General features: G+C 43.3%; 1 protein-coding gene across 1 annotated transcript in view; it reads left to right on the plus strand.

The window, feature by feature from the left end:
• Window positions 1-18,756, plus strand: part of SLC9A9 (solute carrier family 9 member A9) — a 556,059-nt gene that overhangs the window by 249,482 nt on the left and 287,821 nt on the right. Inside the window, exons 7-8 of the mRNA XM_060100216.1 lie at window positions 11,265-11,403; window positions 15,704-15,809. Coding sequence (XP_059956199.1) covers window positions 11,265-11,403; window positions 15,704-15,809 — 245 coding nt within the window. The remainder of the gene's footprint in view (window positions 1-11,264; window positions 11,404-15,703; window positions 15,810-18,756) is intronic.

The raw sequence follows: 18,756 nt of genomic DNA on the forward strand, positions 1-18,756 counted from the left end.
TTTCTGACTCCAAGTCTTAGAAACTATCTTTATTACATGGGTGGGAAAAACCTATTAATTGCTTGAGTTAGAAATCTCTCAATTTTTACAAGTTGTATTGGTTTGAGATTCAAATATACCGTAAAGTCTACATTGTTATCCTAGATAAAGCTGTATCCTGAAGATGCAGTATCAGAGATGACTCTACTGTGGAACTTTAGCATTCTGCAATATATACTTTATAGCAACTGCTAGACACATGTAATGTAATTTAAAAGCATTATGTGAAAGCAAAACCCTCTTTGGTAAGATTTGTTGGTCCACAGCTCCTGTGCTTCAAACATTAAATCAAAATCTGTAGAGGGGAGGCAACATACCTATGTGCTTGGCCCCCAAAGATAAACTTGTACTCAAGCAAAATTATCTGCAACTCTACTTAGTAACTCTATTTATGGATGCAGATTCTCAATTAGGTTGTGATTTGGGGCCCAGATGCTCACTTAATTGCTAATAAATAGAAGCACAGGAGAAGGATCTGGGGATATGAGTTGATCAGTGCAAATATTTTCTGGGAGTTGGCTTGTCACCAGGTGAAACTCCATCAGGCTGTCTCAGGAAGCTGTTTATAACAGGAGTGAGTTTTGTTTAACACAGGAATGAAAAGCACCCAGATTAGGAAAGCTTTTCATAGAACATTGTCTATGAAAAGTCCTTTGACCCAGCCAGAGGAAGCTAGTGTGTCATTCAGCCCCTCATCTCTGTCCTCAGCCCACAGCATCTGTGAAGCACTGCAGGCCCCAATGAAAGCAAGTGCCTGTTTTCGGATTCTTTTTATCTCTATGTAGCATGCAGTGAGCTGTGAATTGGTGATCGCAATGAAAGCAGACTCCATCAGTTTCATGATTTTTCCTTGATTGTTGCTGATCCACAATTCTATACAACTTCATTAGATACTTTCTGTTCATGAACATTTTTGCTTCAGGTATAGCAACGGGATTTCTGTGGTATGTCTATCTTGGTGTCCCCTTCTCCCGCAAGGCTGCTGGAAGTTAAACTCTGCTGGATTTGTATAACAACCGTGGATCTTTGGGTCTTAACTGTTGTTAACAATTTACATGCATCTTCTTTTTTGATACTATCCCAATAACCTTCTGCCTTACAGGCCTCATTAAGAAAAAGATGAATTCAGTGCATGATCTAACTCTAAATGTACTACTCATTCCACCTCAGAAGACTCTTATAATGTTCTGACACCTTAATTGGAATTCCTGAATGCCTCTATATTCTTAGAAGAAGAGCTCAGTTTTTATTGATTTCTTTTGAGCAAATGGTGAAAGATAATCATTCCAACAATAATATTGATATAAATAACAGTAACAACAATCATAACAGCTCACATTTGTGGAGTGCTTTCTATGTTCCAAATAGAAACACTGTACGCGTATTAACCCAGTTAATCCCCACTCTATGAAGGAGGCACAGTTGTTATTATCACCATTTTTTAGATGAAGACACTGTGACACAAGTAAGTAATTACTATACAGAGACAGTAGTCACCACATGGCAGCACAGGGTGAACAACTGCATGACATGATATGAGGCCTGAGTTGGTGCTGGCATGAACATCAAGAGACATGGAGTGTACGTAGTTTCATAACAAACTCATTCAGTGTGGAGAAGAGCCCTCCATGAAGAAATCCTGGCCTACAAGCAGCAGTAGGTGGTCAGCAAAACTCCTCATATCGAAATGAATATGCTCACTAATGCAGTTTTTTTCTTCCAAATTAGTACTAGAAGTCCTAAAATCTTAACCTTCTGTGAGTAGTCTTTGCCTCTGTCCTATGAACGTGAAACGTTTGTTGAGTTACTTATCTGTGTGTACACTCAGGCGATGGATCCAAGTGTTTTCACTTCCCAGTCTATGTTGCACACGGGCTTTCACTAGTGGGACCTGAGTTGATTGGCTGCTGCTCCAGTTACTAGTGAGTTACTTGGGGCAAATGATTTACCATCCCTGAGTCTATTTATCTCTAAAATGCAAATACTTTCTTCATTACATTTTTGGAAGGATTAAATGAGGTGAGATATATAAAGTTACTTCATTTCTCTAAGCCATAGTTTCCTCATCTATAAAATGGAAATCATAATAGCACCTACTTCAGGGGGTCACTGGGAGGGTTCAGTGAGATAATGTTTATAAAAATGCTTAACATAGCGCTTGACACATAGTGGATGCTCCATAGTAACAAATACAGCGAATAACATGTATTCTGAGTTCTCAGTAAATGTTGGAGCACCTGACCCCCTTCTCCATTTCAACCTTGGGGATTAATATTTGGTCTTTCTTACACCTGTTAGTGATTATACTTTAATTTTAACTAGATTTCCATCTTTAGTGTCTATTAACCTACTTTTCTATATCTTTTTATATCTATTATGACTAAAAGTTTCACATATTACTGTACTCTTTGGAGCTAAGATTTCATTAGTGAGGATTAAAGGAACTGAAAAGTTGGAGAAAGGGTTGAAGTTCCCATTAGATCATGAGAATTAGTGTCTCTCTCTTTTTTTTTTTTTTTAATCTCTTTTAAATAGGTTCACAGTGGTGGGATTCAAATTCCTGTTTCTGCTTCAGAAAAGAAAGAAAGAAAGCAAACAAAATAAGAAGAGTATTTGCGAGTTACTTTTATCTTTAGGACTATCTCAGATTCACTTTCCTCTCAATATTAGGTGCAAGAGAAAATTTCTCAAAGCCCACAGACTAATCCAATTCTGACAAGACTTTTCAGGCTGAATCGCAAAGTAATTTAAGATCTCCTTTCAAAGAAAATGTACATATAATTCATAACAAACCTCCTTTAACTCTTCTTCCCTTTGAACCAATTTAAAGCTCAGAGCTCTCTTTGTCACTTTAAAGTTGGAACTTAATGGACCAGAGCCACTTAGGAATCTGTCAAAGACTTTATTCCGTGCTGAAATTTGTAACTGTTCTTTATTTTATTTTATTTTTTTGCGGTACGCGGGCCTCTCACCGTTGTGGCCCCTCCCGTTGCGGAGCACAGGCTCCAGACGCTCAGGCTCAGCGGCATGGCTCACGGGCCCAGCCGCTCCGCGGCATGCGGGATCTTCCCGGACCGGGGCACGAACCCGCGTCCCCTGCATCGGCAGGCGGACTCTCAACCACTGCGCCACCAGGGAAGCCCCTGTAACTGTTCTTGATGTCATTATCAACACGGTTCCCACCTAAATCATCGGCACCTTCATTGCATCCCCACTGAAGTACTGCCCCTGCTCGCTGAATACTCAGCCGTTTCCAGTGGCAGCATTTGGGTAGCACAGAAAGCCAAGTACCCTCCATCCCTCTCTTGATAGTCCTGGAGGAAGCTGGAAATAGATAGGGAGTCAGTGACCCTGGGGGCGGGAGGTTCCTCGAGGCCACATTATCCCACTGTCTAGTGCATGAATTTTCTCCATAACACCCTGACAGGTAACTCTTTCATTCTATGTTTAAGTATCTCCAGCGACAGAGAACTTGACTTTTATAGATCTCATTTCATTTTCCATCAGATCTAAGAATTAGGAAATTCTGAAATAGAATATAAAGCTGAAATCTTTCTCCCTCTGATGTTTTACTCGTGGACTTTATTTTTCCTTCTGGAAACACAGAGAATGAGGCCAGTCCCTCCTCTGCATGGCCGCCTTTCCAATGCTCGCTGTAGCTGTTTCTGCTAAATTCATCCATCCTTTAAACTCCCCTCCTTCCTTACTTCTACTTCCCCACCACCCTACTCTTTCTCCTGTGGTCTGCTATGGTTTGTCAGCTTTCGTTCAGATGGTGCCACCCAGACCAAAGAAGAAAGCCCCGTCTGATCCAGCCATGGGGGAGGACAACGGGACCATGCTGACTCCTGTCCCGCTTCCTCTACTGTTATTAACATAGCCTTCACCTGGAATGTTCTATACCATGCTCCCCTACCCCAAACCCTCCAGTGGATGCCGTTTCACCCCTAGAGGAAAATCCTAAGTCCTAAGAAAGTCCCGTAAACTTCCACAAGACCTGGCCCCAGCCCAGTCTCCAGCCCTGTCTCCTACCACTTTCCCCTTGCCCATTCCCCTCCAGCCACACTGCCTCTGCTTCAGGGACTAGAAAACTCTCCCCACTCTTTTCATGCAGGACTCCACTTAATAATGTTTTTCAGAGAAGCCTTTCCTGACCATCCTAAGTAAAACAGCACCCTCATCACTCTCTATTCCATCCCTTCATGCTGCTTTCTTTTTCTTTTCTGTCTCTGTCCTTAACTCATATGTTTACTTGCTTATTATGTTGATTTCTCCACTGGAACATAAGGAACATGAGGTCAGAAGTTTTGTTGTGTTTCCTGCTGGATCTTTAGTGTCTAGAAAAAGGTCTGCACATAGTAGGTGCTCAAGAAACATTTGTTGTTAGAATGAATCCATTAATTCAGCCTGAGATGGTATTATTCTGGGGGCAGCCATGATATACTAACTCATACTTCCCACAAAATTCTCCTTGTCTTGTGGTGCCAGACATCAAAATGGCAAAGTGATATTTGTCAAGGATTTGGAAAAATCACTGTTTGGTGTGAATTTGGACCCTAAGGGAGCGGTCATTAACTAAACAGTCCTTCAGAAGCTGAAAGAGTTCATTAATGTGCTCTCCTGAAACACAGACCTTGACGCTGCAGGGCTGTTGGCCCTTGGGAAGGTGAGACCCTGTGATTCTAACTCAAGCTCAGTGAACTTCTGGCCAGAACCACTTATTATTAAAAGGCAGCTTTTCTAACTTCCCAGGGTGCCTGGAATGCCCCCAATTCCTGAAGTCATTATGTTTTACAGCAGGTTCTCTTGACAGAACTTCATCAGCCTTTGGCAGGACATAAGCCAGAATAATGGGCAAGCAGATGCCAGAATGAATTTCAATGTGTACACACAATTCTTGGCCCTATAAAATCAATTCCTTATTCATAATTAAGCAACTTCTTGAGAAAGGGCAGGTTGGTAGAGTTATTAAAAGGTAAATAATAGATAAGGATCCACTTGTTTCTTTTTTGGGGGGGAGATAAAAAATTTTAAACACAAAATAGCACTGTAATTAGTTTTTATTCTACTTTATTACCTGTGAAACTCAGGGCCAACCAAATAGAGCGGCTTTTACAAATTTCCATCACCCCTCTATGTTGTATTTCTCCTTAAAATGTATCCTTCAGAGCAGAATGACAAGGCAACTCTAGATAGATGGGGAGAAAAGAAACTAGAAGCGCCCGGACATAAAGGTCACAAGATGCATCATCCTGTGGGTTTTTGCCTGTTTTCCAAACTGGGTTTAGGAAACAGACCTGAAACAAAAGTTGCTAAATGCCTCCATACTAAAAGGAGCATCAGGGCTCCCCAGCACTTAGAACCACACACCTCCCAACAGGCTTAATTGGCAACAGAATCAGCCTCATTTCCTCCAATTCCTACCCCATCTCCTTGGTCTCAAAACAGTGTATGAAAGGAGTGGGAAAGAAAGGGGGTCCTCCTTGGAGAGACTGCAGCGTTTGAGGTGTGAAGCTGTTACCCCTCCCCATGAGGGAGCTTCCTCTCCCCTAAGTCAAGTGGAAGGAACGCCACTGGAATCACCCAAATAGATGGAGGCTGCCTGCAAGAGGAAGGCTGCCAGCTTGTTCCCATGGGAGGAACTGCAGAGGGGCTGAGCCCCCTCTCAAAACAGAGCAGGGAAGGAGGTTCTTGGATGTGGCTTCTTGGAGTGAGACAGCAGAAGAGCACAGGGACTGGCCTTCAGATTTCTGAAAGGAGTCAGCTGGAGTCCTCTGTGTCAGCAGGACCTGAAGGCTCCCTAGTTTGCTGTGTTTGGGGAGTGGGCAAGGTTGAGCCCTCCTAGTAGAGTGCTCCATGGCCCATGGAGGGTGCTCAGGGGTGCCCCAACTAAAGGGGACTGGAGATCAAGAGAGGTGTGAGAGCCACTGAATTCCCCAAGTGGCCCCTGATCCAAGCCATAGAAAAGGGCTGCGAATATATAGAACTGGCAGGGCAGAAGGAAAACTGAATGGTCCTGTGAGGGGATCCTTAATAAATTGGAGGTGCCACCATGTCAGCAGGGGCTTCCAAGAAACGGACCAAGCAGGGGCAAGAGTGAGGCCAGGGACCCTGTCCATTGTGGCCAAACAATTGGCCACAAAAGGTGGAGAGCTTGGCTCCCCATCACTCCTCCATGTCTCTAACACCAGGGGGCGCTGGTGCTCAGGAGGGAGGTGGAGGTGAGCATTTCTGAACACTTTTTGTTTTTTTGGCTTCGTCGGGTTTTTGTTGCTGTGCGTGGGCTTTCTCTAGTTGCGGTGAGCGGGGCTACTATTCCTTGTGGTGTGCGGGCTTCTCATTACGGTGGCTTCTCTTGCTGCGAAGCATGGGCTCCAGGCTCACGTGCTTCAGTAGTTGTGGCGCATGGGCTTAGTTGCTCCACAGCACGTGGGACCCTCCTGGACCAGGGCTTGAACCCATGTCCCCTGTATTGGCAGGCAGATTCTTAACCACTGTGCCACCAAGTGCGCCACTCCTCCCTTTCAAGTCATCCTGCCTGCTGCTCTAGAATATTCTGCAGGGAGAAAAAGAACCTTGCTTTGAAGATTTAGGTTTTAAGCTGGACAGCATTAAGTTGTGATAACCAAAAGGAACTGAATAATGGACTTTGACCAAGACATCATTAATGGAACTATACACCCAGCACAAAGAAGGATTCAATATAGTACAGTTGGAAGAATCAAGAACTCTGTAATAAACTGGTGCTAGTAGTTTAAATTTTTTTGTTAGGGATTAAAGATTTGCCAGAGAAAAGGGAAGGTCCTTTTTGTATATCTTTGGCTATAGTAATCATCTTCCCATCTTTTTCTTGATTACATTCATAGAAATTCAAAAAGGGATGTGATGTATATGCTTAAAACTTTCCTTTTAAAATTTTAAAGTGGCATTGATTCATGTTAACAAGAGAAGTGAGACTGGACTGGGAGATAAGAGAAGCAGGTTGTCCCAATCAGTCACCCAGAATATTGAGTAGATTGTGGGAGTTGGGAGGACCTGTCAGAGATGAGCATCATTATGAAAGAAGGCTGCCCAGGAGCTTGAGGTTGTTGAGTAGTTTCTGTGAGGGAAAATTATGGGGAAACTATTTTAGCAGTAGCAGTAAAGAGTAACAGGAGTGGGTGGTGATGGAAGCTGGGTGGTCTTAAGATTGTAAGAATCAGGAGAGCGATGACTCAGTAGGGTCCAGAATGGGAAGATGGCCAGAGTTTTGGAAGGGATGGCATTGGCGGCAGTGATGGTGGTTCCATTTATAGGATACTTTCTATACATTATCTCATCTTCACTCTCAGCGTGATTGCAATAACTTCTTCCCTACTTCCTCTTCTTTCGTTTCCTCCTCGCCCCCCTTCTCCTTCTTCCTCATGGCTGGCATTTATTGAGCATATGTGCCACATGCCATTCTACACAAAACAATGTGTATGATCAAATGATCCCTGATACCAAGAGATTCTAGACCAAGGACCAGTCAGAGTGGGAGAGAGACAGGTGATGACATCTCAGCTCTGTTTTGGTTGAGGTACTCATTAGACATCTAGTTTGGGATACTTCTTTTAGAACTAAACCAATCTCTCAGTTTGAGAAAGAGACGGAAAGACAGACAAACAACATGATGACGAAGAAGAAGGAGAAGAAGAGGAAGGGGGAGGGGAGGGGGAGGGGAGGAGGATGGGTTATTTGAAGAAGGATGATTAACTTAAGAAATGCTTATCTAGTTCTTACTATGTGCCAGGTACCATTTTGAATGTTTTATAAACATTAACTGATTGACTTCTCATAGCAACCTTATGTGATAGGTACTATTATTATCATCCTCATTTTATTATCATTTTTTAACTCTCATCATCATAAGAAACTGAGGTGCATATAGTCTAAGTAACTTGGTCAAGTCCACACAGCCCGTAAGTGGCAGAGCTGAGATTTCAACCCAGATCTCAGATTGAGATACTATGCCCTTAACACTACCTAAGTTGCCAGGGGGTTTCCTGTAGGAACATCGTAAAGATGAAAAGATGAGTTATTGAGAAACACTGGAGTTTTGATGGTGTCTGTGAGTCTTAAACGATACAGCGAAGGGCTTCCCTGGTGGTGCAGTGGTTGAGAGTCCACCTAACGATGCAGGGGACACGGGTTCGTGCCCCAGTCCGGGAGGATCCCACATGCCGCGGAGCAGCTGGGCCCGTGAGCCATGGCCGCTAAGCCTGCGCGTCCGGAGCCTGTGCTCCGCAATGGGAGAGGCCACAACAGTGAGAGGCCCGCGTGCTGCAAACAAACAAACAAACAAACAAACTATGATTTCATAAATATTATTTAATAAAAGCTTTTGCATTTGAATAAAAATGAGTTGATTTAAGAACAAACATTACATAAGTAATGATACGGAATATGGCCAAAAGAAGTGATGGTGGTGCTTCAAGCTAGGGAAGCATCGAGACAGAGAAAACACTCTCAGCGAGTGCAAAGGTGAAGATGGGGTTGAAGAGATGCCTGTTCTAAGGATCAGATCTGCTGGGAGCAGCCTTAGGAATTAACAGGATTATTTACAAAACTGTTACTGTGCAAAAACCTTTGTTTGAAAGACAGACAGCAACTGGAATGTTTCCTCATCACTACTGTTTTTTTTACACACACATGGGCACCAAGTTTCAGAATTGCCATGGGGTTTTACACCCTTTCCCAGGACTGTCAGCTAAAAAGGACCCAAATATGGGTTTGCTTTTCCTTTTTTTCTGCAAAGCACAACACTTTACAAAAAGAAGAACACTTCAAAGGCAATCCCTTTCTCACATACATATCAGGGCTCCATTTGAGACCCACATTCATCTTCCTTATCCAATTACATGATCAAAGCAGAAGTGTTTGAAACAACCTAATCAAAAAATGGGCAGAAGACCTAAATAGACATTTCTCCAAAGAAGACATACAGATGGCCAACAAACACATGAAAGAATGCTCAACATCACTGATTATTAGAGAAATGCAAATCAAAACTACAATGAGGTATCACCTCACACCAGTTTGAATGGGCATCATCAGAAAATCTACAAACAACAAATGCTGGAGAGGGTGTGGAGAAAAGGGAACCCTCTTGCACTGTTGGTGGGAATGTAAATTGAGACAGCCACAATGAGAACAGTATGGAGGTTCCTTAAAAAACTAAACATAGAATCAGCATATGACCCAGCAATCCCACTACTGGGCATATACCCAGAGAAAACCATAATTCACAAAGACACATGCACCCCAATGTTCATTGCAGCACTACTTACAATAGCCGGGTCATGGAAGAAAACTAAATGCCCATTGACAGACAAATGGATAAAGAAGATGTGGTCCATATATACAGTGGAATATTACTCAGCCATAAAAAGGAACGAAATTGGGTCATTTGTAGAGACATGCATGCATCTAAAGACTGTCATACAGAGTGAAATAAGTCAGAAAGAGAAAAACAAATATCGTATATTAACACATATATGTGGAACCTAGAAAAATGGTATAGATGAACCGGTTTGCAAAGCAGAAATTGAGACACAGTTGTATAGAACAAACATATGGACACCAAGGGGGGAAAGTGGTGGTGTGATGAATTGGGAGATTGGGATTGACATATATACACTAATATGTATTAAATGGGTAACTAATAAAAACCTGCTGTATAAAAAAATTAATTAAATTTAAAAAAAAGCAGAAGTGTTTGGCCTACTTTGGGGGTTTAAAGACATCCAGGGAAAAACTAGAAACATTTAAAACTACCTTTTTTATGCCACACATTTTCCTGGAGGAGAATTGGAACCCACTCCCCCTGTTCTCTCTTAACTAGTCTTTAGACACAAAAAGTCAGGTCAGAGAGTTAACATACTCTCATCATCCAAGTCACAAGAGATTCAGTTACATCTCTGTAAAATCCTATCTAACCTCAAGTCAGTGTGTCTGGTGTACTGTTTGCTCTCTAAGAGCTACAAAGTCCCTCCCAGCAGCCGCTGAGAAACTATTGATTTTGTCTGATTAGCTTTAAAGACCTTGTATTAAAATAAAAACTGCAGGGCTTCCCTGGTGGCGCAGTGGCTGAGAGTCCGCCTGCCGATGCAGGGGACATGGGTTCGTGCCCCAGTCCGGGAAGATCCCACATGCCATGGAGCGGCTGGGCCCGTGAGCCATGGCCGCTGAGCCTGTGCATCCGGAGCCTGTGCTCCGCAACGGGAGAGGCCACAGCAGTGAGAGGCCTGTGTACAGCAAAAAATAAAAAAATAAAAAATAAAAAAAATAAAAACTGCAAAAAAAAAAAATCTGAAAAGTTACTTCATTAGTCTCCCGAAAGCTACTGGTTCTAGCACATCCGTTCATTTTGATGCTACAATACGGAGCTCATGTTTCCTAAAATAGGACACACGTTGTCCTTTACATTAACACTGTGGGATTTGAGGCCCTGGTTACAAAAAGAAAATAGCAAATATGACATCCTCAAAAATATTTAAGTGAACAGACTGCCTATTGGTAGATTGATTTTTCTCTGTGGATATAAATCTATTGGCAGCCACCAGAATTGGGGTATAAAAGATGACCTCAGGCAGCTGCTGCCATTGGTTTCAGTGGGAAAATGAGTGTTTTGTCTCTCCCCAGGGGTTAATACTGTGATGCTCTGAACGTCCTCTGGGCTCTGTTTCTGAAGGGTTACACTGGAGAGGAACAATGCTTTGTGGTTTATGACAAGATCACAGCAGAATATTTTGTGCATGCTGTGATTTGTATCGCCCATTTGTGCACAGGACATAAAAGTGCACTTTTTATCAGAAACATTTGTGAATATATAACAGCACTGAAGACATGTGGCCACTAAATAATTCACAGTTATCTATCTCCTCAGTAGATTCCTTATACACCTACCATGTTTTAATGCCTAGTTTGCTCAGAAACAATATTCCTTACGACCCTTCCTATATAAAAATGTTTACTGACGGGCAGCAATATATAGATACCATGGGATTGGGTTGTAAGGAAGCAGAAAGCTTTCTGCCTTCTCCACCTCTCCCTGTCCTCATCCGTTTCCCCTGAAAGCTTCCAACCAGCACATAACCTCATGGGAAAACGTGCCCTTCCCAAAAGTGGGTGCTAAATTCTGACTTCTGGTGTTTGGGCCATGAGATGGGAGTCGCTGACTAACCTTCACCTTCTTCTCTTTTCAGTTCTATATCCATTTACAGTCCCAAGGAGAATCCGAATGCATTTGATGCTGCAGCATTCTTCCAGTCCGTGGGGAATTTCCTGGGGATCTTCGCGGGCTCATTTGCAATGGGGTCTGCATATGCTGTTGTCACGGCACTGATATCCTTTGTCCCGTGTGGAAAGCTGGGGACTGTTAAGAGCAGTCAACTTCCCTGGAATGTTTCTGAGGACTGACAAATTCCAGGCTAGGAAATGGTTAGATAGTCTTGTTCAAGTGCAGTATGGCACCACTGGAGCCATCTTGATTCTGAGCCACCCCTCGAAGCATAGGTCGGTACCAGTGGAAGAGGGGCCCAGGCTCTTTTCCTGTCCAAGGCCAGTTCTAGCACTGCTCATACTGTCTGATCCTAGGATAGCAACAGTCTTAAAAAAAATTCCCACCTAGGAATATAGGTGACCAGGGGGTATCAGGCTTGGATATATTAAGGTCAAGAGGAAGAACTGAAGATCCAAGGTCAAGAATAAAACATGATTGACTGGGAGTGCTCTCTGCCTCCTTTTCAAACTTGTATCAAGCACTAGTTCACAGGGCTGGCCAAGCCAAAGATCACTGTGAGTTTAAATGAGCATCCATAGCTCTTTTATGGAAGGGGAATAGCAAGGAAAGCAGAAATGATGTTTGCCATATCCAGGCAACTGTGTCATCTTACTCCCTCTTTTTCAGCAGAGAGGTGGGAGGATGGGTAAAGTTCCTAGAGGATTTGAGCCAGGGAAAGAAGCTGGTCTGGTGAGCTCTTCACTCACAGCAGTTGGATGGGACAAAAATAAGTCAGATTTGAAGAGGAAAGCCAGGAGGCTAATGTCAAGTGTTAACTGAGGCTACAGAGAAGAGGCAGAACAAAGGACCAGAGACCTTGGGGGAAAAGAGAAGTAAGAAAGGAGAAAGATGCAAGAAGGGCCCGGGATCAAGGCAAGGAAAGCAAAACGTTGGGGTCTTTTTTCATGAGGACTACCCTAACAGTTCACTGAACACCTGCTAAAAGGCTAGGTTCTACTAAAGTTTTCTAAGATAAGTCAGAAGGTGAATAAAACATGGACTCTGCCTTCAACTAATGGCAAACTTGGAAAGACAAGCTCTACAGTAAGAGTTGGATGGAAAGTGAGCGCTAAAGCTGCAGCCACCTTAGTAAGATTATAAAAATTCAAATGATGATGAGGCCACTGTGTCTGGGATAGTCCAATAGACTCTTGGCCAATCTTATCATTCTGGAAAATAATCTGAAAAGCAGTATTTACATGCAGAGTAGGACCTGGGCTTGACCTGAAAGATGGGTAGGATACAGGCAAAAGCCACATGGTAAGAGATTCAGGAGAAGACCAGCATTCATGAAGGTGTGGCGGAGGGAGCAGTGACATGGCACATGGCAGTTGTGCCTGAAAGGACCTGAGGTCTCAGGCTGGTGAGCGGTGGAAGATGAGGGGACACAGGTGGGATGGAGTCAGCTTGTGGAGTATCTTGGAGTGTTATTCAAAGGAGCCTAGGCATCTTTCTGTAGTCCACAGAGAGGGACACAATGAAAGTCCTATTTTTAAAACATAAATAAGGAACTGGTATGTAGGGTGAATGAGAGAAGGAAGATTAAGATCAAGGAAAACTGTGATGACAACCTGTGGGGGGGAAATAGGAAAGGAGGCCAATGTTTAGAAGAATCTCTAGGACTTAGTGATTGGTTGGTCCTAAGAGCTAAGGAAGAGGAGAGAATCAAAAGACCCCCCCAAAGTCATGTCCTGGAAACCCTGGAGAATGTCAACTCCATTGACAAAAGTAAGTCGGAAAAGGTAGGGCTGACTTCCAACTAAAAATAATGATTAACAATCTACCCAGGACTGGAGACACGTCAGGCCCCCTACTACTTGTTTTACATGCAATAACTCATTTAACCTTCACAATGGTCATAGCTTTTTTTACTGGACACTGGAGCTTAGAAAGGGTAAGCTATTGCCCAAGGTCATACAGCTTGGAAGTAGAGCCAAGATCAAACCCAAGGCGTGAAACCGAGAGACAGACCATGCTCTTGATCACTACTCCCTGTTGCCTCTTAATTATTAAGTGGAATGACGATGGGGGTCACATGTTGTTTGGCGTAGAGTAATAGCAATGATCACGACATTTAGTGAATGTCTAGCATGGGCCTTTATATATATATGTCTCCTTATTCGAATTAACCCTGTAAGACACCGGGTTACACAGGAGGAAACCGAGGCTCAAGGAGGTTAAGTAGCTCACTCTGAGTCACATATCAGTAATAGTGGGCATGATATTAATTATGTCATCTTACATATGTTCAGAACTGTACCACGTGCCAGCCATTTTTCTTAGTATTTTACATAGATTATCTCCGATAGTTTTTATAAGAACCCTGGCAGGGAGATACTGTTATTCCCCCAATTTTCAGCTGAAGAAACTGACACATAAGGTTAGGCAACTTGTCTAAATCCACACAGTTAGGACATTACAGGGCAGGGGTTTAAAACCAGGCCTTTGGTCCCAGGGATGGCACGAGGTGGAAGGGCTGAGATTGGAACTTTTTTCTGCCCAGTGTGCAGGGAATGTATGGACACATAAGTTAACAAATTGATAAGGAAGGTAAAAATTCCTGGAGGTTGGAAGTCTGCCCTGATATTGGATCAGATCTGGGGAAAGGGGTGGAGAAAAGGAAGAGACAGGGGCTCAGTAACAGTGGCGACACCTGATGGCCTTGGGTCACAAACTCAGGCTGTGAAGGAGACAGGGGCACAGTCCATTCCTCCACCATAACCACCTGGATGCCTTGTCCACGATGAGGCAGAGGCTCCTCAGATTGTGGGCCCCTGGGCTCTGGACAAACTTAGGGCTTGACTCAGAACTGAACAACTTTCTGGAGGCCGTGGAAAGAGAAGAACACTTTACGCCCAGTTGGTATTCTGTTACTCAAATCGGCCTGAGCCTTCTCTTTACAACAAACTAGAAGAGGGAATTCAGAGGAACAAACTCCATTAGAAACAAAGCCTTCCCTCCAAGTAAGAAGAGGGGACATTGGAAAAGGGTCAAAGGGCAGCCCATGTTTTCCTCCAGATAAAGAATTGCTTCCAGACCCTTACAGAATCTCTTTCCAGAAAAGATGTTTTCCCAAACAAATTTATTTAAATCACACTGATTGAAAAACGTATACATCCTTTGTTATATACCAAGCACTCTTCTGAGTACTTAACATATTGTAAGTGGTTTATATACCTAGGAGGTAGGTGGCACTATTATGCCCATTTTCAGACATGGCAACCAAAGCGTAGAGTGGCCCACGGACCCGTCTAAGCTGATACCATGAATATGAGCCCAGGTAGAGTTGCCTTCCAGAGGCCACACTCCCAACCATGACATGATCCTTAGTATTTTGTGCTTTCTAAGACTTTACAAAACACTTTTAATATCTTCATTGCAGGTTACTCTGCACATTGTATGAGTAGGTATTATTCTTATTGCCAGTTCACTTAAGATACAAATAAGGCTCACAGAGGTTAACATACTGCTCAGAAGTCACACAGCCAGTGACTAGCAGAGCCAAGACTCAAACCCAGATCTACTAACGCAGAGGTCATACTTTTTGCTTCCTTGCCCTGCTGCCAAACATCTCTTAATATGGAATCTTCCTTACACTTTGCTGTAGAAACATAAAAATGCAACCGCATAACATCTCTTTATCTGTCAGGACATTTTCCACCTAGTGGTGGTGGACACAATTACAAGGTAGCCCTTTCCCATCCATTGCTTACTCCTAATCATCTCCCCATAGCCCATTCTCTGCCTGACTCAGATCACTGTGCCTTTGTTCTATTTGCAATTTATAGACTATTGACCAAGTGTCATCCTGGCCAAAATGAACCACTGCCCGACAGAGGGCATCTTGCTTGACCTAGAAACAACACCCATTTTCCTCCATCCTACTTTTACAAAGAGTGTCCGGGCAGCTTCCCTCTCACTGAACATAAATGCTCCTCCTGATTCAATTTCTATCCCCAAGAGAGAAGGCTCTTCAAGGTGATCTGTCCACAGACCAGCACTCCCTGAGGAGCAGTGGCCTCCTTCAGTGTTGACGCACTGGCAGAGATCTACCAGTATTCTGAGGGGCACCCCCCAAGGGCTGAGGCCAAATTTAAGAAGTTTTGTGTCTACACTTAGCTGATTTTATCCTCTCAGTAAGACATCTTTTTTATCTGAACACCAGTTTGCATGTTTATAGGAGTGTTCAGCCCGCAATGAAGCATGATTCCTGATGGCCTTCAAAGTCAAGTCTCAGTCAGCTACAGTCAGGTCCGAAAATTAGTTCTCTCATCTAAAACACAACCAGATTAGTTTTTCACAGCCAAAAAGGAGATTTATTCATAAAAGCAGTTGTTATTTCCCTTAACACATCTTTGTCACTTGACCAAATTTACCAAACTGTGTGAGTTCCCTATGCTGGAAACGGGACTGTTTTTCCTCCTGTCTTGGAGCGCCTTCCTGTCTGCCGAGGCCGCTGGCCTAACAGGTCAGTGTTTCGTCCAACGCAGCAAACTGGATGTGTGCTCCCCCCGCCTCTCCCCATGCCCCCCTCCCTGACCCAGCCGGAGGTGAAATGGAGTCCCTTTTCTATAGGTTTGTGTCAGAATCAGCCTCTCCTGGGCACCCTGGGGAGAAGAAAAAATATCATCCATTTATACAACAGCTCAACTGAAAGTCTCCAAACTGCCGTTTCCTCTCCTGTCCTTGCTGGTCAGGAAGGGGATGTTGAAATCTGTGAATGACTGGTATACTGAGGTGATGGATGACTTTACAAATAGGAGTCTCTGCTCAGAGTGTGAAGGATGCACAGCCACTTTGTGGGAAAGGGTGGTGACTTTCCATTGGCTGTTAACAGCAGCGCCCACGTAGGCAGCCTCTCCTGGTGTGCTCATCTCCACACTCAGCCGTGTTTAAAAATCTTTGCATACGCTCCATGGCAGGCCAGAAAACAAGGAGCTAACTTGGTGGCTTCATGGTTTAATTAATGTCTCTTACTGTAGAAAGTCTGTATGTAGAGTCCTCTGAGTTGGAGCAGTTGATAGAGAGAGAGGCCGTCCCTAAGGTCGCAGGTGCCACGCATCCTGTATCTGGATTCAGCAATTAGATTGCCTTTCTGCAACAGCGAGGGTTTGCGCTTGGCTAGCTGCAACGATTGGGTACTTTTCCATGTAGAAGAATCACTGTGGCTCTGAGCAAAATTTCAAAGCTGTTTCTCTCCTTTGGCTTAGTTCCTTGCTTCTCCTGGGTTTCAGTCCTGGATCCCTTGCTGCTCACTACATCTTAATTGACTTTCAAGTGGTGAGACTCCCCCGCCCCCCTCCGAAGTACTAACTGGGAATAAGGTATGCCTCCCTGGGTACTTGCATTTTAAAAGGTGGTACTTTAAGTGTAAATAATAATAAAAGTTGATATATAGTGAAAGCATACCATGAGCCAGGTGCTGGCTAACTGCCTTTCATGGATTTTCTCATTCATTGACAGAAGGACCCAAATTTAGGGACTATGCCCAGTTTACTCAGCCAACAGTAAGTGGTGGAGCAGGGATTTCAAATAAGGAGATCTGATTCTAGAGCCTGGGCTCATGGGTACCAGGCATTGCTACCTTGAATGAAATTCTATCTATAGAATATAAGGCAGACCCCCAGGAGTAGGAAGATATTTGGGACCCCAGAAGCCTGCTTCGTCCATTTGCTTCTAGGCATTGCTACCTTGAATGAAATTCTATCTATAGAATATGAGGCAGGATCCCAGGAGTAGGAAGATATTTGGGGCCCCAGAAGCCTGCTTCGTCCATTTGCTTCTAGGCTGGTTTGGCCTCTCCTGTGAAAGCCATGGCAAATCTTTTTTGTAATGATAATTTGTTGCTCTGGGCAGCTGACCCACCTTACTTCATAGCCATGGGAACCAAGCTATTTCCACAGGCTTTGAGGGTGTCTGTTGCTGATACAGACAGCCACCTGCCAGTTATTATGACACTATAATCAAGACTGCATTACCAGAGTCCACCCTACCAGGCCCAGTATCATTCCAAACTATTCTAACACAACATCCATTATATTAGAGCCTTACCGTGTTATTAGAAAAGTTGCTAAAGAGCTTACGCCTTGCAAAGAAAAAGGATACTGGGGTCTCTTAAATGAAATAATGGAGGAAACAATTTACATACGTCATTCAGAAAATTGTGGTTCCCTTTCCTGCACATTCTATGCCCTTTTCAGCACTTACCATATTGTAAAATGATGTAAGTAATGTTAACAGTTAGAATACATATTTGACCTTCTGGAAAGATAAAGAAGTACCTTAACTCACCTGATATTTTTTAGTCTACTGTTGATCATTGTAATAAACACACACACACACACTTACACGCACACATCCCAATGCTTAAGATTGTTTCTGTTCGTTAAGATTGTCTATTTCCTGATCCAATTCAGCAATATCTTGTTTTCTTAAATGTTTTTAAGGTTATGGTCCACGTATAAACTCTTCGTTTATCTGTGCCTTGCTCTTTTGCTCTGCTTTTGACCTGATATCCTTATTGGATACCATGCAGATCACTTCTAAGGAGCCAGCATCATGGGGTGGGTGGATGCATGTGTGGGCCTTGGTAGCAGAAAGACCCAAATGTCCACGTCTGCACCCAGGGGAGCACTCATCCAGAACAGTACTCCAGATTAAGCAACACGCCTGAAAGGCATTTGATACAAATCAAACTTTAGGTGTGAGCATTTTGTACTGCCGAAGACCAAGCCTGCTTAGTCCAAATTACTTATGTGTTTGTTTGTTTATTATTTAATCCTTGCCTGTTTCTAAATTGGCTTTGAGACAACTCATAACCTGAGCCATGCATATCATGGGACCATTTAGTTGAGGCTAGACACTCAAGTGCTTTGGGATAGAGTTTTTCTGCAAAATGAGGCAGCTGTTCATTGCTGTGGTTTGGCAATAAATATAGCTCTGAGCTCTCTGGCAGCCAAAGCCAAAAGGGAAACATGATGAGTTATATAGGAATAATACAGTACTATAAAAGGAAGTCACAATTATTTATAAAAATGGGCAACCTTTTTTTCTAAAACTTTAGGGGAATTTATCACACGCATCTTTATGTAAGGGCCTTTGAGCACCATAACAGACAATGTATTGTTTTAGTGAAGATGGAGATCCATTCTTCATGTAATCATTTCTCATATCAACCTTCAATAAAATCTGATGGTGTGGAATTAAATTATATTCTCTGAGGATATTTCATGTAGTAAGAAAATCTTTTTATCTCTAATCCACAAGTAAACTAATATAACACAAAGCTAAAATCTAGAAAAATTTTCAGGGCCTCCCTGGTGGCGCAGTGGTTAAGAGTCCGCCTGCCGATGCAGGGGATACGGGTTCGTGCCCCGGTCTGGGAGGATCCCATATGCCGCGGAGCGGCTGGGCCC

The sequence above is a fragment of the Mesoplodon densirostris genome, chromosome 5, assembly GCF_025265405.1.
Source record: "Mesoplodon densirostris isolate mMesDen1 chromosome 5, mMesDen1 primary haplotype, whole genome shotgun sequence".
Lineage (NCBI taxonomy): Eukaryota > Metazoa > Chordata > Mammalia > Artiodactyla > Ziphiidae > Mesoplodon > Mesoplodon densirostris.